The sequence below is a fragment of the Primulina tabacum genome, chromosome 4 (genome assembly GCF_025594145.1).
Source record: "Primulina tabacum isolate GXHZ01 chromosome 4, ASM2559414v2, whole genome shotgun sequence".
In the NCBI taxonomy this organism is placed as follows: Eukaryota; Viridiplantae; Streptophyta; class Magnoliopsida; order Lamiales; family Gesneriaceae; genus Primulina; species Primulina tabacum.
Genome location: NC_134553.1, coordinates 48,611,594 through 48,634,344, shown reverse-complemented (window position 1 = coordinate 48,634,344; position 22,751 = coordinate 48,611,594). Strand labels below are relative to the sequence as shown.

At 33.2% G+C, this 22,751-nt stretch overlaps 2 protein-coding genes across 4 annotated transcripts; both read right to left on the bottom strand.

Annotated features, from left to right (window-relative positions):
• Window positions 1–9,388: 9,388 nt before the first annotated feature.
• On the bottom strand, window positions 9,389–18,020 carry LOC142543650 (uncharacterized). 3 transcript variants are annotated; one of them, XM_075651031.1, is made up of 19 exons: window positions 17,816–18,017; window positions 17,040–17,630; window positions 16,337–16,531; window positions 15,891–15,974; window positions 15,085–15,144; window positions 14,741–14,785; window positions 14,117–14,316; window positions 13,548–14,027; window positions 13,284–13,380; window positions 12,985–13,179; window positions 12,803–12,892; window positions 12,019–12,081; window positions 11,868–11,942; window positions 11,524–11,574; window positions 10,914–10,991; window positions 10,643–10,777; window positions 10,060–10,167; window positions 9,906–9,971; window positions 9,389–9,584 (listed from the first exon to the last, which is right to left on the bottom strand). In XM_075651031.1, the coding sequence occupies exons 2-19, from the start codon at window positions 17,427–17,429 to the stop codon at window positions 9,507–9,509; spliced, it is 2,490 nt and encodes an 829-aa protein (XP_075507146.1). In that variant the 5' UTR covers window positions 17,430–17,630; window positions 17,816–18,017; the 3' UTR covers window positions 9,389–9,506. The 3 variants fall into 3 exon arrangements, with proteins under 3 accessions (XP_075507146.1, XP_075507148.1, XP_075507147.1); XM_075651033.1 differs by having other exon boundaries at window positions 16,337–16,464; window positions 17,816–18,015; XM_075651032.1 differs by lacking the exon at window positions 11,524–11,574 and having other exon boundaries at window positions 17,816–18,020.
• Window positions 18,021–19,106: 1,086 nt separating this feature from the next.
• On the bottom strand, window positions 19,107–22,705 carry LOC142543647 (alcohol dehydrogenase class-3). The gene is made up of 9 exons (XM_075651025.1): window positions 22,549–22,705; window positions 22,323–22,459; window positions 21,807–21,853; window positions 21,402–21,727; window positions 21,097–21,179; window positions 20,946–21,021; window positions 19,726–19,883; window positions 19,473–19,634; window positions 19,107–19,377 (listed from the first exon to the last, which is right to left on the bottom strand). The coding sequence occupies exons 1-9, from the start codon at window positions 22,580–22,582 to the stop codon at window positions 19,261–19,263; spliced, it is 1,140 nt and encodes a 379-aa protein (XP_075507140.1). The 5' UTR covers window positions 22,583–22,705; the 3' UTR covers window positions 19,107–19,260.
• Between the last annotated feature and the right edge of the window lie 46 nt (window positions 22,706–22,751).

Here is a 22,751-nt window from a genome sequence, read left to right as displayed (position 1 = left end):
ACCGCCCGGGCGCGGAATGTTCTGCCCAAGCTCTTTCGGATTGCACATTGGCGCTCGAGCGGTCACAAACTACCGCCCGGGCGCCGCACCTTCTGCCCGAACACTATATTTGATGAACAATGGCGCTCGAGCGGTCAAAAACTACCGGTCGGGCGCCAATAGTTCTGTCAAAAGTTGTGTACTTCATATGTTTGGCCCAATCCGATCTCGGAATGATACGTCTATAATCAAATCAATTCAAACTCATTAATCTCATATTACCAGAATCAAAATCTCGGGCATTACAAGTTTATTTAATTTTTCTAAAAATAAAATTGGTTGAATGTTAAAAGTTATCACTACAACAAGGTTTTTCAATGGACATTAAATTACCATTTAATAGTCATAATTTTTTTTCCCAAATGCATATTATTTCGAAATTACCTTAATTTGAAAGGATTAATGCATTGTAGTTTTCTTCCAAAATCATATGTATATTGTATATCTTGAATTGTCTTCTTAAAAATTCAAATAAGATAACACAAGAAAATCAAAATAGATAGATTCAAAAGAGTTTCAAATGAACATTAAATTATTCTCAATAAACATGTATATTATCATCAATAATCAGAAATATTTGACACCCAATGCATGCAATTCGATATTTCCATAATTTGAAAGAGTTAATGTGTGGTATAATTCTGTCAAAAGCATCCAATGTATAATTTTTGTTCATTGAGATGTCTTATTTGAATTTTAAATTATAAATAATGCAACACTGCATATTATATTAGAAACCAATTTTATTCTATTTATCTTCCTAAATTTATCTACTCCAAAATTGAATTCTGAAATGACTTCTCTTTTCAACACCATATATGAATTGAATCCTTCCAAGACGTAATGTTCGTTTAAATTTAGATTTGTTCGTTGTTATGAACTACCTACATATGAAAACAACGAGAACAACGAGATATTAAGTTTGAAATATGTCTTTCATGATCAAGAAGTAAAAAATATTATTCTTCTATTTGCACAAAATTTTAATTATTACGTATTACTAATGTGATAATTTTCTTCTATATTACAAAGTTCACGGATACATGATAGTATAAAATGTCCCGTGATGAAAATGATTAAACTAATTCTAAAGAAAGTATGCATCTTATTAGAAGACACCTTATAAAATTTATTGACATTGTTTTGGAATAAACATAGTAAATATTAATAAAACAACTTTTCTGATTTATACATAATTTACTTATGATCACATGTTTCATTTTTCTTTCGAAATAATAGGCTGTTGTATATATTATGAAGAGATTTTATAGATAAAACCACAATCCATTTGGATAAAAATATTGATGAAACAATTATTGTTATCATTCAATTTTGTCAAACACGTGTCATGTCACAAAATTATTTGTGAATGTTGATTTAGACGAAATTACTGAATTTTTTAAAAAATATTTCTCATTAATTTTATTGAATGTGATTTAAAAATATATTTTTATCATATGTTAAAAATTAATAATATATATAACTTCTCGAAAATTAAAGAATTAAATATGTATTAAGGTTGATGGTCGACATCAATACACTAAATACGATAAACATCGTGTCATTGTCTTAGGCTAATACAATCTAAAATTTTGATATATGATAGTGATTATTACCCCAAAAATTAATCGACATGCATTGTATTTAAGAAAATTTTTTAAAATTAGCGAAAAAATAAATTTTATTTTTATTTTTTATAATTATATTATTTTTTTCAATTTAAATATCTATTTATTTTTCACTAATTTTTAATAATATCATCCCGTGCATCGGGTTAGATACTAGTTAAACACTAAAATGAATCGTGTCACAAAAATAGTCATCCGTCATGTCAATAATTGTGTCAATTTCTGTGTCTATCAATGAAATGACACTCACTTAATTAATATGATAAAACATATTAAAATTTTATATTCAATATTTAAGTGTCATTTATGGTACATGAAGAGTTGTTTAAAAAACATTTATTTTATTTTTATTATTATTATTAGATTTAAGGGACAGTAATTATATATTGATATATATGCTCATATCCTCGTCATTATAATTCAAATCACATCATGTCATTGTGCCCGTTTGAAATCTCAGGCTCGAACATTAAATATTGATATGATACATGCGAACAACTTATTGATTATGGTGTCAAGAACGACTAATGAAAATAATAAATTAAAATATAAAAATAAAATATTTATTTTTATTTAAATTATCGTAAAATTCGATCTAAATGTTAGATGATATAATAATATGAAGTCATATCTTTGACATTAAATGATTAACATTTTGTTATATTAGGTGTTTAATGAGTCAATTTGTGGCTTGACTTTATTGACTTTTATGTAAAATAATATTTGTTTTAATAATATTTTATGGTTTTATCCAATTATGACATTTACTTCATCTATATATCCATGAAGTTTCATAGATAAAGTCCTTGTATATACTAAATGTATCATGAGGTTTGCCTCTCAACCTAAGATCATGAAACTCATTAGGAAGTGTAATGTATATTTTAAACAGGTTTCTAGTCGATTCAACCACATAAAATAAGGATAAAGTCGTTTGAACTTAAGACTAACATTTGTGATGTAGCCGACATGTTTTATTGGTAAGGGCATAGAAATACTCATTCATACATATGAGTGATCATTTGATGATGCACTGATCAATTCTCCATCGAACTTTTCAATTAGTTATCACTTATTGAGTGACATTGTTCGCGGTTATGGTTATACATCATTAGTCATTTGACACGGGACAATATGAAGGCTCTACGTACTAGCATACACTTTGATCTGTTTACCGACTTAATTGAGGTCACCAGATGGTGAGATTTGATGTAGTTTCGAAATACGTAGGAGCCAATGCATTTTAGTCGTGGATTCACCACTCTCCTATGAAGTGAAGATATCATATGTGATATGATCAGTTATAGTGCAAGAAATATCTGGCCAGAGTAAGATGTGCACTTTGGAAATACATTTTTTTAGTTATACATACGATGTCACTATTATTATTTAAATATATATCACATCGTTATTAAATTCATTTACAACTCTCGATATACCAATGATTGTAGATTCGATCGGATATGTGAGTCAAAAGGACCAGACTGTATGTTAAACACGACTTAAGGTTCTTGCAGGCACTATCAGTGATGCCTATGAGATTATGAGGCGATGCTACTAGACACTCTTATCATGATCCGATGTGTGTAATCAGACTTGAGTTTTGACGTTCTTGATCAAAGAGTTGATGAAAAGAACATGATTAATAAAGGTAAGCCTGAATAAAAATAAATGCTATTCTGAATCATAATGAAGTTGTGAACACACGACTAGGCGGACTAGCTGTATCTCTGATTCATTGCGAGTCACACAAGTAACCGATCTTGTGCTCCTATTGAGATAGTTTTATTCAAAGAGTTGAAGTAGACGACTATAGTTTGATTGAAAACAAACAAATTGATTATTAAGGAGTTTATAAGCGGATTCCATCTAATACAAGTTGTGAAAGTTAGCATAACTGTCAATTAAGTGAGAAGAATATAAATGTCTGTTTTAGTGAAAGAGTTCACAAAACTAGAAGGTGATAAAAATATATAAATGGAAATTTGATATTCAAAATTTTCATTATATGAACAAAATTTGTATACTTGATGTATTGATGATGTCTGATCGTCAATCGATGTTATAATGAGTTCACAATTATTAATTTAGTAAATTAGGAATATACTAATTAAATAATGATTTTAGTAATGTTGATTGCTATATGTACAAGATTCTCATGGAATATTCCAGAGGAGTATATAATTAATTAATTAACTAATAGTTAATTAATAAATTAAATAATAATCATTTATAAGAAGAGCTATATCCGCTTAAAAATCGAAATAGTTGAAGTCATCGTTAAATATGCAAAGGTAAATTAAACTAAATACTCAATGAATGATTTTAAATAATGCGACGCCCAATAACGTTTTGAACGTAATAACAAAAATTTTAAAACTTACGCTCCGTCCTGAATACGAGAAAACGGTATACCAACACATATTATACGAATTCATGAATATAATGATCCTATGATTTCTATCCAATTACACACTTCGAATGGGTGTAAACTCTTTTAAAATGAAAAAAAAAAAGGAAGGAGAGGAAGAAACCGACTGGAAAATGCGAGAGAAGATCGAAAAAGTTAGCTTTATATTGCTCAACACACACATATGTATATGTATGTATGTATGTATGTATGTATATGTGTGGCAAATTGCAAAAGATTGAAAAAGGCTGCTTTATATGGTACTATTTTAAGAAACCGTAGGCTACGAGCCATAAATTTTTGTCTTTCCTCGACTTACATTTGACCATAAACCAACATAATTTTTTTAAAATATTTATTTTATATTAAAAAAACTAAAAAAACGACGGATTCACTAGTCCAACCCGCCTCGGGTTCGCATGGCAGGTCTAAGATTTGATCGAACTCGCCTCGTTGTTATCCTTGGTTGTTGATCTATTATTTACCATTGTTACATTTCATATATGAATATTAATTATTTTTATCTCTCGTTTATAACAAATTTAAGATAAATATTAGAATTGACATTCGATAATATATATGATTAAGATTGCAAAAAGACAAAGCACGAAAGAACATATTTGTAATTCCCTGAAATATTATGTATAAATGAAAAAAAAAAATGGAACAAACGATTTCATTCTGGTACACACAAAATCATTATTTAAAACATAAAATAATATTATTTCTATCATCTAAGACCGAATTTTTTGTGAAAAATGACCTCTAACATACTATCTACAACTCAAACTCAAGTAGGTTTAATACCGAAAAAAGAAAAAAACGTAATAAAGAAAAACTTTCCTCTCTTTCAACTAAAAATTGTAGGCAAAAAATTGCGTGAGACGGTCTCACAGATCTTATTTTGTGAGACAAATATCTTATATTGGGTCATCCATGAAAAAATATTACTTTTTATGCTAAGAAGTATGACTTTTTATTGTGAATATCAGTAGGATTGACCCGTCTCACATACAAAGATTCGTGAGATCATCTCACAAGAGACCTACTCAAAATTGTAACTTCAATTTCTTATTAGGTTTAATTTTTCTCTTCGCATTTTGAAAGTGAAATTTGGGAAAATAAAACCCTGGTCAGCTATATTTTGAAAAATGACAATCTCCAAGTGTATTTTCGGTATTTCAAATATATATGAGAAAATTATTCTTTTAAAAATGTTTGATCAAAGTTATTTTGCTTAGCGTCCTGTTTTCAAATTGTTCTTATAAACAAGACATTACACTTAATCGTTTATATTTTTAGACGAGAATTGCGTATATGTGAGACAAAAGTAGGAGTATAAAGCTTCATCGTTTATATTTTTAGACGAGAACACGTGATAATTGTAAATTTGAATATAATGTATGCAATTCCAATTTGTCATGTTTTGATCGATTGCATTCAATATGAATTGTTGGGTATCACCCAACCGTAGTCGTGCTTTGCCAAAGTCATCCCACCATGCCTCATTCAATGTATACAACATTGCATACACGATTAGTCTTGTTTGAATCATAGTAAATACAATTGCCCATAGAAGTCAATAGAGGAGTGAGATTCTTGGTTATATATTCAATTTATTTCGAAGAAAGCAAATACTTTTCAGTCACTATTTTGATTTCTTGACGAACAAGTATAATTTCCATGTAAATAATTTTACTGTTTTGATTTATAGTTCTAAATTGAGGATTAATGAGTTTAGTGATCATCATATTCAATCCATACTTATTTTGTGTTTGTGCATAACTTTTGGTGTCAATGAGTATATATATGTTGGAGTATCACATCTAAAGTTTTATAATTATTTTCTTTTTACGTTCAAAATGTTATTGGGTATTGTATAATTTAAACAACTCATAACGTGTTAAGAAAACTAGGCACCAAATTGATTCGAGATTAACGATGTTGTTCCTTCTTGTAAATCACTTCGAACTTTCTTCGACATACTAATCAGTTTTAAGATCAAAAACTTTGTTTTTCGTATGGATTACATTACAAATTCACACGAACTTATGCATTGCGAATAAATCCATCAATTGCAGTAAATAGAAAATTCTGACGAGGGACGACGTGGTGGTGTCGTGATGTTGCTCGGCCGTGAGCCTTGGACAAAGTGGTGGTCGAGTATCATAGGGGAGAAAGAGAAGGTAAGAGAAAATCTTGACTTGATTTTCTTATTGTGTTAATCTTTATCTTTTTTTACGACTATTTGATATCGTGTATATAATAAATACAATATTCTCATTACATTAGGATTACCTTCAAATCATGATTCTATATTTCCATTATTTATAACTTTCATATGACATTTTTCATTATTGAAAATACTATGCATAACTAAATCATCAACTCTTGATAATAAATTATATATATTATATCCACACACACATATATATGGACATAAATTAAATAATCATTATTTAATTATTTAATAAATTATTAATCAATTCTAGACTCTTCTAGCATATTGAATGAAAATCGTATACTTAGTAGTCACTATCACTAATATGTTATTTAATTAGCATATTCTAAAAATACTAAATAAATAATTATGAACTCACTATAATGTCGATCGATGATCAGACATTGACGATATATCGATGATACAAATCTTGTTCATATAATGAAAAACGAAATTTCGAAAGCCAATTTTTTTTGCTAATTTATTTTTGGTAGTTGTCAGTTTTGCAAACTCCTTCACTAAAACAAACAGTTCCACTCTTCTTACTCATTTAGCTGTTAAGCTAACTTCCACGGCTTCCAATAATGGAATCATATATAAAATCATTTATAAGCAATCTGTTTGATCTCCATCAAAATATAACTGTCAAATTCAACTATTTGGATTCAGCTATCTCAACATGAATACAAAAATTCAAAACTTTTGTGATGTTCAATGGTTCAGAGATATAACATCATGTGATTCAGAACAACATTTGTTCTTATTCAGACTTACCATAATTAGTCTCATTCTTTTCATTAACCTCTTGATCAAGAACGTTAAAATTCAGGTCTGATTGAATCAATCAGATCATGGTAAGAGCATCTAGTAGCATCATCCCACGATACTCTAGGTATAATTAATAGTGCCTGCAAGAACCAGTAAGTTATGATTAGCGTACAATATGTTTTCCTTCTACTCATATATCCCGATCGAATCTGCAACCATTGATATCGAGAGTTGCAAATGAATTCGATAACAATGTGATATATCTTTGAGTATAATAATGACATCATATGTACAACTAAGAAAACATATTTCCAAATTGCACATGTCTTACTCTGACCAGAGATTCCTTGCATTATTAACTCATCATATCATATAGGATATCTTCACCCGTAGGTGAGCTGTGAATCACCGACTACAATGCATTGACTCCTACGTATTTCGAAACCACACCCAATCTCGTCACATGATGACCGGAGTCGGTAAACGTATCAAAGTACATACTAGTAAGCAGAGTCTTCATGTTGTCTCAGGTCTAAGAACTAATGATGTATAACCATAACCACAGACTAATCCACTCGACAAGTTATAACAACTTGAAAAATCAGAGGGAGGGTTGTTCAGTACCTCATTAAATGAGCACTCACCTATATGAATAAACATTTACACGTCCTTACCAATGAAACACGACATATTTACATCACATATACTAGTATCAAGTTCACACGATCTTTATCCTTATTTTAGGCGGCTAAATCAACTAGGTACCAATATAGAATATACAGTACATTTTCTAACGAGTTTCATAATCTTAAGTTGATAGGCATACATCATGGTACTTATTGTATATTCAAGGGTTTTATCTATGCAGCTTGCATATACTAAAATCAAGATTGTTTTTACATAAGAGTCCATAAAGGCTAATGTGATTTACCTGACTAACGTGCTTGCATGCTATTGGGTTAATTATGTTAACCTAATGAAAAGAAAAAGATAACACACACAAAATTTGCATTTATTGGTATCTTAATCTATCATTTACTTTGGTCAAATTAGTTTTGGAATTTATATCTTCATCCTTTTTATCATCTACTATTGTAACATAATAGTTGTTCATGGAAGTCTTGCTCCGAATGTGCAACTCGTGAGCAAAACAAGATCATTATATTTTGGAGTAATATTTGACCATTAATCATGTTACATCGAGATATTACTCACGAGAAGGTGAAATTAAAAGTTTCTTTAGTCCAATATTTTGACACGCATCGATCTAAATATTTCCCACCTAAAATTATACTTATATTAACCCATCAACCAGATTTTTCCAACAGAAATGTGTATCAATAATTCATTGCATAATACATTCCCTTCATTTTCTCTTCCCACTTCTTTGTTCAGTTCCAAAAACACACGAGAAACAAAACTAATCAATATATCCCATACTTTTTCCTGCCCAATACTTGTTTCAATTTCATCCTAATTTTGACGGTTGTAGCCATTATACTTTAATGGTACCAACAATAGTTCTGTGGTAGAATATATATAACCAGGGGCGGATGTTTATCAGTAGGCCTTCTTTCTTAAAATTGTTTACACAAGCACAGCATATCGAATCTTAATTTTCCCACATCAATATACCACAATGAATTAAATTAATTAAAAGAAATAGTTTGTAATTTGTTTCAATATTACAACTCGCGGGCAAAAACTTGTGTGAGACTGTCTCACAGATCGTATTTTGTGAGACAAATCTCTTATTTAGGTCATCCATGAAAAAATATTACTTTTTATGCTAAGAGTATTAATTTTTATTATGAATATCGTTCGGGTTGATTCGTCTCACAGATAAAGATTCGTGAGACCGTCTCACAAAAGACCTGCTCCAACTTGTGACGGTGTAGCCTTTATCTCTTGAGTCTTTTTAGTAATTTCTTTCATTAATCTTCCCTTAATTGTAAGTTTTAAGTAACTTTATCATCAATTTAAGGGATCGAAGATTCAATATATGTAATATTGCATGCTTATGTTTTTTTCACACCAATATTTACAATTTTTATTCTAATTATAAAAATAGGAGAATATTTCACAGTGTTAAAGTTAATATAACTTTCAAGGTAATATAAAAAAAGTCAAAGTTATTTCGTCCACCAGATTAAAAGTTTCTGTCTACTCCCGTGTACATAATACTACCTTTTCCCTTCAAGAAAGAAGGTAAATTGACTGATAGACAACGTTATTTTGCATACTTACAATGAAATACTAGGTAGTATCAAACCAGAAGATTGGGATAGACTGTGTACATAGTTGCATGGGGTAAATAAAATTATCAGAGCCGTATAAGCAGTAAATTTCCTCGTCTGCATTCACAACACGCCCCCATCCCCGAGTGGATTATAGGGGAGAATCTCACTTCCGGAGTCGAGTTTTTGAACGGACAATGACCTCAATGGGGGTACTCATTCTCGAAACTTGAGAGACGAGAATCGGAGAGAACGGTGAATAGTTGTGTTTCCACGAATAACTGCAGAAAGCAAAAAGAAAAATGTATATATATGTCCCACCAATAAAAGTATAACGTCTTCCCCAGTGAAACATTTCAATGTTGATATAATAGGCTATGACAAAGGAAGTGGTCTAAGTTTATCCCTAGCCAGCCCACAAAATAACATACATGCATAGTTCTCATGATTGTAGACATAGGCTTTTTATAAATTTTTTGGTCTACATATTTATCTAGTAATTCGGCCTACCGTCATCTTTTGGCTGTGTTTCATCAACAAATGCAGTTAAATCAAGAAAACTGAAAAGAGAAGGTGACATAGGTAATTGGCACATATTATACCTCAATGAAAGACTGGTCCTCATCAGGAAAAGAATCGATAAAACTGTCCTTCAGAAGTATGGAAACCTGAAATTGTGATGTATCAGATAAAGCTAATCATTTGACTATCTGAAGTGTGTGTTACTAGATTAAAATGCAAGCAATAAATCAAAACCCTGTCGTCGTTGGATTGCACGCTCGTAATTGTGTGGGACCTGAAATCTGCACAGAGTGACTCCATGTACTGCCTCATAACAAGTAGAAATTGTGCAGCAGCATTGGCCTGCAAATTTGTGACACAAACATACTGTCATGTCAAGAGGAGGACAAGTACAATTCATTCAATATTCGAGTACCAAAACAATAATAAGGAATCACGTTAGTAGAAAAGCTAGGAGCAAGAGAAAAAAGCAGAAAGATGGTGAAGAAATAAAGAGTGAACGAAAAGCTCAAGTCGGGGTGTTGTAAAACTGAATAAGGAATACAAAGAAATATGTTTATATAGCTAGGGTAAACACAAAAAGATTAAAATGACTAATCTATCATTGAGAGCTAACAATAATATATTCTAACAGATGGAACTCGAAAAGATTTGTCACGTTCAAGGATTCTACATAATGGATCCTGCTATCAACAATAAACCATCCATTCTCCCATTGCAAAAATTATTTCCTGGAAGAGCTTATGGAGCAACCCGTTGAAAAATAATTTTTCGTACTTAAAGAAAGATTAAGCGAGCAAGTTGCTATGCACAATACCTGCACTTCATTGCATTTATGTACTGGATGTTTTTGGGAGATGGAGCTTTCCCGAGATAATAAGGAGTAGAATGGCCCAAGTTCTGAAATGAGTTCTTTGCGTCTCGGTAGTAGTGGCAGATAACATGTTTTCACCTACCATAAAATAACAAAGTTGCCCATCGCTAGTGCTATGATCAATAAAAAGAGACAAAATCTAGAAAAGAGGACTAAATCAAATATCGAACACTGGAAAAAACCTAAAAAAATTAAAAGCTAAAATCAGACAAACCTGGTTTTTTATAGCATTAACACGAACCAGATTAGAAATTTTTTTCTTCAGGTCGCCTATTTTATGTTGTATGCCAACCTACACAATTATTGGGAGAACAAAGTGCACAATGCAGAGAATATTTTAGCTCACTTAATAAATATACTTCCATTTATGGCGAGATTCATGGACAATGGACATCTAGAAAACAAAAAACAGCGAGTGCAAAACTACAGCAATCATCACTTGAAGAAACTTCTGACATTTGAAAACCATAAACTAAATATTATGAACTTCTCAAAATAGTTGAATTCTTGACTAAGAAAGACACAATCCATGTAATGGATTGGAATGGCGTGCACACAAACAAATGTCATCGGAAGAATATATATATGTACCAAACATATACATACACAAGCATTCACATTTTTGTATAACAAGTACAGAACTAGTTAATTGATTGTCTATTTTCGGTGTCTTGGCACTTGAGTTTGTATATATTATTATCTACTGGGATGTGCACAAAACCTTTTTACCTCTTTTTTTTTTAAAGGTACAGAACTAATTGGAAATAAATTAGACGAAGCACAATCAACAGCATGACACAAAATATATTGAAATACAAACTCACAATGAAAGGAACAGGTGCATCAAGAAAATCTAGCATTTTTCCAGGAAGAATCTGCAAAAAAAAAAAAAACTCAAACAAAACGTAGAGATGAAATTTCGAAATGACAGTAAGAAAGCTGCATAACAGAACAAGGACAATGCCAACCTATGAAATTCTATGATCAATGGCTATCCACCAGCGGTGAAAAAAAGAGGTTAAAAACAACACATATTCCAAAAAACATCATAACAAGAACGAAATGAGACATCTGAACAACTTGACAATAAAGAAGTTCTAACAGAGCATATTTTTCAACACTGAATGACAATTTAAATTATGTACATAATGTTGCCTGCTAGACTTACCGGAAGAAATAAACTCTGCCATTCGAATGGTCGGATCATGGGAATAATAGACAACACCAGAGCTGATAGAACTCCCTGTTGAGAAAAATTACATAATAAATGCCTTCAGAATCAGAAGTTTACCTTAACAGCCAATTTCTGATAAAATTACCAAATTTGGGCACAACACAACCACTTGCTTTTCCAAGAGGACACCGGTGACCAAAGCCAAAATCTGGAAATTAAAAAACTCATTACACTCCACAAACTGCAAGGAATTTAAATGCTTTAATCAGAATGTGTAAAAACTTCAGCCATTAGTAACAGACTGAGAAAATTGTATGACGGTACAAGAGGTGAGGACTAGTCTGCGAAGACTTTGTAGCAAAAAAATTCTCTTGAAATAAGAAGTTTGAAGTTTTTAACTGGATAATATCAAGGAAATAGATTTATTAAACTCAATTCACAAAAAACAAGGAATGCGAGAGAAATGGGAAAAGAGTATCCTGTTTTAAATGCAGATTTTTCTTGTAATTTTGTGTGATTGCCTTTATGAAAGCACCGTGTTTCTTTGAGTAATACTAAAGCTTCAATTCACAAAAAACAAGGAGTGTGAGAGAAATGGGAGAAGAGTATCCAAAATACTTCCTCTGGAGTGGTTAAAAAGGAGTTGAGCAAAAAGAAACGTGAACTAATATCAGAAAGGAACATAAGAATCCAAACAATACTAAAAGAAACAATACCAGCAGAGCATAAATCAAAGAAACTTGGTAACTATAATGAAAAAGTGAATGAACATGATTAAACTTCTTTTGTGGTTTTGGTATGAGCCGTGCAATTTCTTGAAGCATTTTTAAAGGGGTAAATATTCTTAAAGTGTATAAAAGAGCATTAATGATAATATTAAACATGGAACACAAAGAGAAAACAAGAATGTAAAGTTAGAATAACATTACACTTTCAAGGGAAAGAACACGACATATTGTAGCAGTAGTCCATAAAGAGAGTGAAGCAGCTTCCTCGGCAGCAGCTAATTTTAACTTGACCTACAAAACTGAATTGTGTCAACTAAATTTTATTATTATTTCACATGCAAGCATTCCTATATAACTAATAAACAGTGTAAAATCAGTCTAACCTGAGTGACTTTGTTACAATTTTTCATTTCGATATCAAGATACTTCTCACACAATCCGAGGGCTGAAATAGGAGGCCGCTGATATTCAGAGGCCTGTAGATGCTCCAGTGGCCGAAATATTATTTGACTTCCCCTAGGGGGCAGAGGGATGGAATGATAACCACAAACTAACTGCAGTAAATCATTTTTACTCTCCTATAGCAGAAACCAGAAAGAAACATGGAGTATGAGCAAGTATGAGCAAGAAAATGGCAACCCATATAGCTGAAACAATATGCATATCAGTATTATAAACTCACCCTTGCCCACTCCATTACTGTATCATCACTGGGATCGTCATTTACGTCAGATAAGGTCCCATCAACATCCACTTCTGAAGCCATACTTCTAGCTGAACTGCCAAAAGAAAATTACTCATTCATGAAAAACAATTACCAACATTGTGTTTAGAAAGCAAATAAAGCAAGAATAAGTCCAAATGCAACAGTTGAATAACATGGACTCAACCATTTGTCAGCACAAGTGTATTAAAAATCAACCAAAGAAACTAACTATTTTCCTACCTAAATAAGGCCTCAAAACTTGAAGAATGATTCAATGACTGGGTCCTCGGGTAGACAATGGGGCGACCATCTGGAGTATGACTATTAACATGTGTCCTGTACATCTGTTCGATGTCATTGGACTGATTTTCTGCCTTAGACGAACAAGTATCAAAATAATGCATATTTGTTCTATCATCCTTATCTAATCTCCTAAATCGACTGTTATCCAACGAGTCATTAGCAGTAGGAAAATTGAGTTCTCGGCCCGATGATGGTACATCCTCCTCTGATATAATTCCTGCAGCAGCAGCCGTGACAGCTGTTGCACTATTAACTGGTATTGCTGAAGCCATCCAGTCAGTGTCACTTTCTTCACAAGGAGAATCAACATTTCCATTTGTATGATCTTTTGACACAGAATGGAGAGGGACATGATCGGCAAAAGATATTTCACTGACAAACTGAGTAATTCGGTTCAGACGGTCTTGCGAAACAATGCTGCATCCAAGCATATGAAACACATTAATTTAAGTATACAATTCTCCACCAAAAAGCCAAACATGGAAGAAAAATGAAATGGTCCCGACCTGTTCAATATCTCAAAATGTAACTCAAAGAATGGTACTCTTGTTAAAAAACAATAACAACGAGGAGCAGGAACCAAAAACCTATTGCATCCAGAATGAGATAGGGAAAGGCCGGATGAAACCCCTGAAATGGCATGTGGTTTCTGAACAAACTCTTTTACATGCAAGCAAACACCATAAAGTGTTGCATTATCTGCCACCTGCTCAGAGCATATTGGCACAAAAGAGTTTTCAGGTTAAAGGAATGGGAAATTCTGTAGACAAATCTAACCAACACGGATTCCAAGACAGAGAAGCAAAAAACATCCAAACTATTCATAAGAAAAGTGTAGTGATTTTGCAGATAAAGGATCTCAAAATCACCGATATGATGTATAATATTCATGAAGTACTTCCAAGTATCACCTAAAATGAAGATCAAACCACTAGAAGACGAGTGGCGAGCCATAAAATACGGTGCAACATAAGAACATTCAGCTATATTAACTAAGAGAGCAAGGATGATAAAGAGAATGAGATTATTAAGTTGAATGAAATGTTCCTCACAGAAAATGGATTACCAACAAGAAACTTGAGCGTTGTTCAAAATAATCAATTGTCTGGGTGAAAATATATGGAACTTGCCTTGAGAGAAAATATAAATGATGAATCATCTCTGAATAAATGTTCCTGAATAAATGTACAACAAACAGTCATATTTGGGATGAAAGACCGAGAAGTTAGAATGAAGAATGAGTGGCTGTGTTTTTCAAAGCTCTTTCTCCCGTAATAAGTTAAATTTTTTTGTTCAAATAGCTATATGGTCCATGTAATTGAAACACAATAAAAAAAGTGTCTCATGTGCCAGATATTCATGATGTGAAGAACGAAAATTGAAATGAAACACAATAAAAAAAGTGTCTCATGTGCCAGATATTCATGATGTGAAGAACGAAAATTGAAATGGATGTGTAAGACTTCCCGCATACCTGTCCATAGACAAGCTCATTCAACTCACTAAGTGATGGTGTTTTCTCCAATACTTGTGCCTAGATTTAGAATACAGAATCTTCAGATATTCGTAGATTTTTGGCATTGAATACGATGTATTTTACAACAGCTTTACACAATTAGCAAGTTCCTCAAAGTTATAAATTGATAAATTGGCTGAATGGATTTCATATATCTAAATAGGACATTTAGACAAAGTATAGACAATCTACTAGAGGAAATTCAACTATATAATCAGTCATGATCAATCAGAATCAGTCAAATAAATGATATCCTCATTCTAATATGTTAAATTCTATCTAAAAAGGAAATTTAAAAGTACAAAACATTATGCAAGTTGTACATGATAAATCTTCCCCTTGAGTTGGTCCACGGAAATCACATATGCCCTACTTGAAGTGTGCTGCATACAATGCCCCGCCATAAATTGTGATTTTCAGTGTCATTTTGGAGAAATATTCAATTTAGAAATGAAAATTCTTACCCATCTAGATTATCGAACAATTGTTAAAACAGAACTTCCTGACAAAAAACAAAGAGAGAAAGATGATAGATTGTGCAGACTATATTATAGTCCATTCGAGAACTTAATGAATTTTTTTTATAATAAAGCACTGCAGTGTGCCGCTAACAAAGAAAACAAGCACATGCACACGTTGTCTACCATTTTGCTTAAAATTACTGATGTCTGGCTGACAGACATGTAGATACAAAAATGCTAAGTTGCCAAATTCATAACTCAAACTCTTGGAAGAGTCATGGAACAAGGCAAGCACGTACCCACCTTAACACCTTCGGGAAAGCAAAATGCAGCCAAATCTTTCAGTCGCAAAGCCAATTTTTTTCCAGGAGGATATTTAAAGAGCACCTGTTGATTGCAAATGAAAATATAAGAATAAAACTCTAATTGAACTGCCTCTGCACATGTTAAACATATTGAATAGTAGGAAAATGAAAAATAAAAATATTAGTTTCAATAGCAGCCTTCTTCACTTGAATCAGTTATATCCATATGAAATTTAAGATATAAATATGTTTCTACCTTAAACAAGGAGAACGTTGGATGATTGCTTCAATTAAGAGAGCATAAGCTTATTTTTAAGGAAATCATAACATGTGGACTGTTAAAAGTGATTCGTATACAGCACTGTCAAAGAAAGCATGTGCATGCACTCGATTGCAAGAATTTGGTAAATGTTATGTCGAACTATAAATAATAAGCAACAAAACCTGAGGTTCCAATTTTGGAAGTGTGGGCTGCTGATATGGCGGCGTTTTCAAGCTCAACATTTCAGCTCTTGCCTTTTCCCATTTCTTCTTCCTGATGAAGGCATCCTCAACAACCCCAAGATTGGCATCTGGATGAAGCCCCGCAACAATAAAGTGTTCAAAAAGAGATGTAGGCTCCTTATATTTTTCACGGTCCTACATTCACTCTCATCATATAAAATTATAGAAATCATAAAGAATCTCAATCTTCACAAGTAGTTAACCAGTCAACCACAGAGAAAAATTGAATGTACGGGGCATGTGGAACAGCATTAGTGTAACTAAGAGATACCAATGAGAAAACGGAAAAATCAATGTCATGACATTTGTTGATTTCGAAGTTGTGGCTTCTGATTGTTGGAAATAAATTAGTTCTGAGCATGTGACATGTTCTCAAGGGAAAAACCACAGAAAGGTTTCAATAAACATGCAGGTAATAATGGAGCTTAGCTTTTAAAAAGTTGTTAAAAATCCACAAGGAAATAATTCGCATGTATAAGAATAAAATCAGGTCGATCAATGACATCATAGAATCTATCAAGACAGATAAGTAAAAGAAATCAATGTGATATTGAGTTTCGAAAGTAAACTTAGACCTGTTACCCTTGACATAATGAAAAAAATATATTTAGCTTTTCGCTGTTAATGTTACAAGGATGCATACCAATGTTTTTGACTGAAGCTGATACCATTGTCTTTTCTGGTTCGCAAGAATCTCAGGATCAAAAGAAGGAAATTGGCTGCCTTCACGAAAACTACTACTATTCCAATGCAAAGCCTTTCGCATTTGACACGTCCATTTCTGAAAACTGCTAGTGCTACTGCTACGCCTATGAAACGAATCCACTACTTCACTACGGGCACGCCTATGTCTGGGCGCCGGATCCAACTGTGGAGGAGTTTTGAAGATTGGACTCCCTGAATATGCTCCATGGAGTGCTTCACCGGCCCTTCTAACTGCCTCCTCGGATAGTTTCTGCAACACGACGATTGGGGATGCTGGAGTCGACCAGTCTTCTTGCACATCATCGTTTTCTTTTGTTTCCATTTTCATATTCTAGTTATGCAAGAAATTTGCTATTTCACACCATTAATTTTCACTCTCCTACTCAAAATCATGGTGAACCTGAGAATGCCAGCATCCTCCACCATATCCATTTTATTTCAGTCTGTGCAGTGAACAATCACACCAATTGCAACACAACTGCCTTAAAAATCCTATCCCGATCCTTGTAATTATAGAACACAAACAATCCTGAAATGAATATCCACGTAAAAATACCTTAAAAGATAAACTCTTTTTCTGTGTCGCGTGTGTGTGTTCGCGAACCATGAAAACAAGAAAATGAAACAGAACAAATAAATGAATCATTGCTTCCAATTTCCATTCAAATTTCAAGAAATACACAAAGTATCATCAACAAAGAGCGATCTTTATACCTTCCTACTCTTCGTACCACGATCTTCAATACATTTCCTGCGATTGAATCCAATGCTTGACCGATTTCTTGTAAATGTATGCGTAATGTATGTGTGTCAAATATAGAAAGCGGTGCAAAGAAAACACAGGTGGGCATGCAGAGGAAGTTATCAGACACATACATCAAACTGATTTTCAACAAATAAACATAAAATATATTTACCATTTTCCTAAAACAAATTTTCATGGAAACAAAATACAAAAAATATATATAAATAATTCGTAGATATTTATGGCAGTAACTACTGCTTCATGTAACAGTCACTCTTCATATGGTAGAAAGAAATTCAAATATTATTTATAATTTTAAATTTTTAAAAATTTCGAAGTCGATTTTAAAAATTAAGTGAAACTGAAATTAAAATATACACAATAATGAATTTGAAATGAAGTGCGACGGAAAAAACTCATATTTTCTTTATTGAAATATTTAGAAAAAATTTCAATTTATTTTTTTAAGTACATCTAAAAAGAAGTTTTGAAAACTCCTACATACATAACATATCTTATGCTTTTTTAAATTTAAATCTTATTCGAGTTTTGAAAAAAAAAAAACGACAATAACAACAATAATATATTGTGTGTATTTTACATATGCAACTGTGTGGTGATCAAAAACACATTCATAATCGCGTTTTTTTATTGAGAGAGATTTATGTCATTATATGTTTGCGGGAACAGCAAACAAGCTAGTTAATGTGAGAACAAGGTCTCGACTCCAGCTAGCAAGACTGAATGTTGTTAAAATTATAAAATTGATTTTCAAATTTAAGACACGTAATTTTATGTCTTTTTAACGGTTTGCGATGATACATAACACCGACCAAACTTATTAAATTCACAATCTTTCCAGATGGTTTTTTTTTTTTTTTTTTTTTTTTTTACTGATGATCTTTTCATTCGGGAAAATAAATAATACAATACGTAATACAATATTTAGAAGTGAATGTTCAGTATCAATACACAAATGCTCATTTGCATTGTCTGAGAAATTCTAGAAAATGAGTCTCGACCTTTAAGCCGATCATTATGTCTCAATTGGCTTACAATAATCAATTCGATCATTTTTCAAATGCACATTCTCTCGTTCGATATTTTGAGGCATTTATGCGCAGCATGGCTTGCTTTATGCATAGAACTGCAACTACGCGATTGTCAATATGAAACGAATACGAGTACATTATATTGTGCATGCGGAATGCGTACAAGAAATGAAATGAAATGAAATTTAAGTTGAAATCAAAAACCAAATGGACAAGCAAAACATGGGCGGTATCATAGAGTTTATTTACCTCGTCGAGTAAAAAGCATAAGAGCTGATACAATCTCAGAAAACATATTTATGTAGTAGATAGAGATCAGAAGAAAACAAAGAAACAACCATTCAAATACCATTATGATCAAGCTATGCTTGCATGTTGAGTACAACACGGAGGCAGACGCCATCGTGCATCAGATCAAACGCCTTGTTTATGTCTTCAAAAGTCAGATTGTGACTGATGTACTCATCAACCTTGATTTCCTGTCAGAAAATTGAAAGCAAACAGACCGAATGAATGAGCCATCTTCAAAATTGAGGAGAAAATGGTGGTTATGGGAATAAATTAAAGCACTCACTTTCTTCATATACTTGTCGACAAGCCAGGGTACTTGAGAACGACTCTTGAAACCCCCAAATGCTGTACCCTTCCATACTCGTCCTGTCACCAGCTGAAATGGACGTGTAGAAATTTCTTGACCAGAGGCTGCAACTCCAACAATAACCGATGTTCCCCACCCCTACAATTTCATCATGAAGCTCAGCATCACTGAATGTGTCGATGTGAATTGGATAGATGTTAAATAAATAAATAAAATTCCTTTGTTATGCCTTATGGCAGCACTCCAACGCAGCCCGCATTAAAGAGACGTTTCCAATGCATTCAAAGCTGTAATCAACTCCTCCATCTGTTAAATCCACGATGACCTGTTGTATTGGTTTCTCGTGGTCTTTTGGGTTGATAAATTCAGTTACCCCAAAATTCTTTGCTGGTAATCACAATTATCACCGAGAAAGGGAAAAATAACAGTTAATAGTAGGACATCAACAGTACAATAAAGAAAACTTTCTAGCTCTGAGTCATAAGACTCCTACTGTCGATAAAAAATGGATAAAATCCTATGCTCACAGAAGTAAACAAGTCAAGGAAACTCTAATGATAGCAGGATATGTTTGGTTAGTAATGGTGTGATTGGTTGATGGCAGAGATAATAAAGCAAAATATGAGAATGGTGTGTCATCAGTTGATACTTCATACACAAGGAATGATATAATCAACTTGGAAAATACAGTCAAACATTCATAATTTAGACAGATAATTTCGACAGGCAAAATCTGCATTTCTTTCCCAAATCTAGTCCTCCAATAAATGCATACCTCCAAAAGACCCCAACTATTGGCCAAATTCAGAATATTTATATCGAAAAGATTTGCAAGCAAGTTCACAGATTTGGACCGGAGTAGTGTTGAGTATAAGAAGTTAGCATAGAATTTGCCTATGAAAGCAAGCATACTAATTTACTTACGTTTGTTTAATTGCAAGATTAATGAATTAATGTGATTGATCAAGACTTCCACATGAAATAGTAAATTAGAATAGCAGTGAGCAAACAATTTTGTTATCGATAGTTAATATTTCAGATAACCAATTGGAAATATAATGGATGCAATGCCTGTAATTCAACTATATTTTCATTTTTTTCTCAATAAATATTTTCCCTCCATTCTGCCTAGTTCTTGAGTCTTCTTCAATCTGCAGGAGTGGCTATCATCTACAATTAAGATTTAACAAGTGGCACTCCAGAGAGGTTCCAGAGTACTTTTCCGCTTTTATCCCCTCTACTGAAAGCACAATAAATTGTTGCAAATTATAGCAACCATTTAACCCATTCAACAATGGTGAAAAACTAGGTAAGCCTTTACGATGGGTGATAGCGAGAGGTGGATACATAAGACAGCAGCTGGTATTCCAACAAATGGAAGTATTTTATTCACACAGTGAATCAGTTGTAAGGTGCAAACATTTTTATGGGAATGGTGAGGTTGGCTACCTAAGTCAAACTTTTTAACGTCGATATCTATTCCAATAATTCGTGAAGAGCCAGCAGCTTTGGCACCCTCTGCCACCTAAATCAAAAACAATTAGCCAATCTTCATTATACGATGAGAAAAGTTCATTAGATCAATTTTATAACAACTTACAGCAAGCCCAACAGTGCCAAGGCCAAAAATAGCAACAATGGAGCCTGCTTCCACTTTAGCTGTATTCCAAACGGCTCCAAGACCTATAGGCATCAAATAACGCAGTGTGAGATTCAAAGATATTAACTAAAGTGGTATTCAGAAGTAAGTTAAGACAGATTTATTAAAGACAGGAAGACCATATGAACATGCAAATAAATCTGATTGGAAGAAATTTGTGATTGTGAATAGAAGCCAACAATTTGTATGATTATCAAACATTTATTGGCTTACCCAATATTTTAGAATGAAGTTAAGTAGCTTGCCTGTTGGAACACCACAACCAAGCAGACATACTTTGTCCAAGGGTGCTGCAGGATCAATCTTAGCTACACTGACATCATGCACAACCGTATACTGGCTAAAAGTTGATGTTCCCATGAAATGATATATTGGTTTTCCATTGATTGAAAAACGACTCTGGCGATCGCTCAGCATAACTCCAACTCCGGTAGCTAACCTTACTTTTCCGCAGAGATTGGTCTTCCCAGATTTGCAAAACTTGCATTCCCTGCACTCTGCCTGGTAACAAGGGATGACATGGTCTCCTGGTTGAACTTCAGTAACACCTTCTCCGATACTTTCAACTATCCTATAATTCCATATGAAAAGAGAGTCAAATCTGATAGGAAATGGAGTGCATCTCTTTGAAAATTAAGGAATTAACCTACCCTGCAGCTTCGTGGCCAAGAATACAAGGGAACAGACCTTCAGGATCCTTCAAATAAGATAAATAATTGATTAGAAATACTGTAGTGGCACTGGAACGGTAACAGCATAAGCTTGATCATTTCTTTTCTTTCCTTGATCTTCATTTTTCTGTACTCTTATTATTATTTCTTCTTAAGGCGGTGGTGAGACGAGCAAGGGAAGTAACCCAAATCAGAAGATATTACGGATGTTACACCCCATTCTACAAGAATACAAGCTGCATTTGAATATAGTGGAAGGCGGTGGTAAAGCTTCTCAAACATAAGCAAAAGAATAAATCCATCCAGTCCAAATGCACTAATTCACAAAACTTGGTTGACAACGCTATTAATTTGCCAAGCTACATATTTTTTGACGAAAATAAAAAGTCAAAGTTTCTACAATTCAAGTCATCATCATCCAAAACCTCTATTTCACTCAACATTTCCACCGATCCAGTAAAAGCACAAGGATCTCAGAATTCGGACACAACACACCTTGCCGCCCCAGGTGTAGGCATCGGTGTGGCAGAGAGCAGTGAAGAGTATCTTCACTCTCACCTCTCCGGCCTGCGGCGGCGCCACCTGCACCTCCTCTATCACCAGAGGCTTGTTGGGTTCCCAGGCCACCGCAGCTGGGGAAAAAAAACACAAAAACACTTAGATGAAGGTACGAATCATGATTACAAAATCCAAATCGTAGAAAACGAGATAAAAACTATACCTTTGCAAGTAATTACTTGACCTTGAGTAGCCATAGCTCGAAGAAGGCAAAGAAAATTCACTCACAGTGTGCGACTGCAAGGGATAAGATTGTACCCGAGAACAATGATGGTCGGGTCATCCCAATTATGATATGGGCCTGTATATGCTCCTGGGCTTTGGTCCAATATAATGGGCCCGGGTTAAAATCAAACTTTCAGAAGG

Excerpts from the sequence above, each read along its gene's own strand:
- LOC142543650 (XM_075651031.1), bottom strand. The coding sequence starts at position 17,429 with ATGAAAATGGAAACAAAAGAAAACGATGATGTGCAAGAAGACTGGTCG. Across the intron at positions 15,975-16,336 it reads TTCCAAAATTGGAACCTCAG|GTGCTCTTTAAATATCCTCC; the intron begins GTTTTGTTGCTT and ends TGCAATCAACAG. Across the intron at positions 9,972-10,059 it reads TGCAATCCAACGACGACAGG|GTTTCCATACTTCTGAAGGA; the intron begins GTTTTGATTTAT and ends TCACAATTTCAG.
- LOC142543647 (XM_075651025.1), bottom strand. The coding sequence starts at position 22,582 with ATGGCTACTCAAGGTCAAGTAATTACTTGCAAAG. Across the intron at positions 19,884-20,945 it reads CGTTAAAAAGTTTGACTTAG|CAAAGAATTTTGGGGTAACT; the intron begins GTAGCCAACCTC and ends TGTGATTACCAG. Across the intron at positions 19,635-19,725 it reads CGTTGGAGTGCTGCCATAAG|GGGTGGGGAACATCGGTTAT; the intron begins GCATAACAAAGG and ends ATGAAATTGTAG.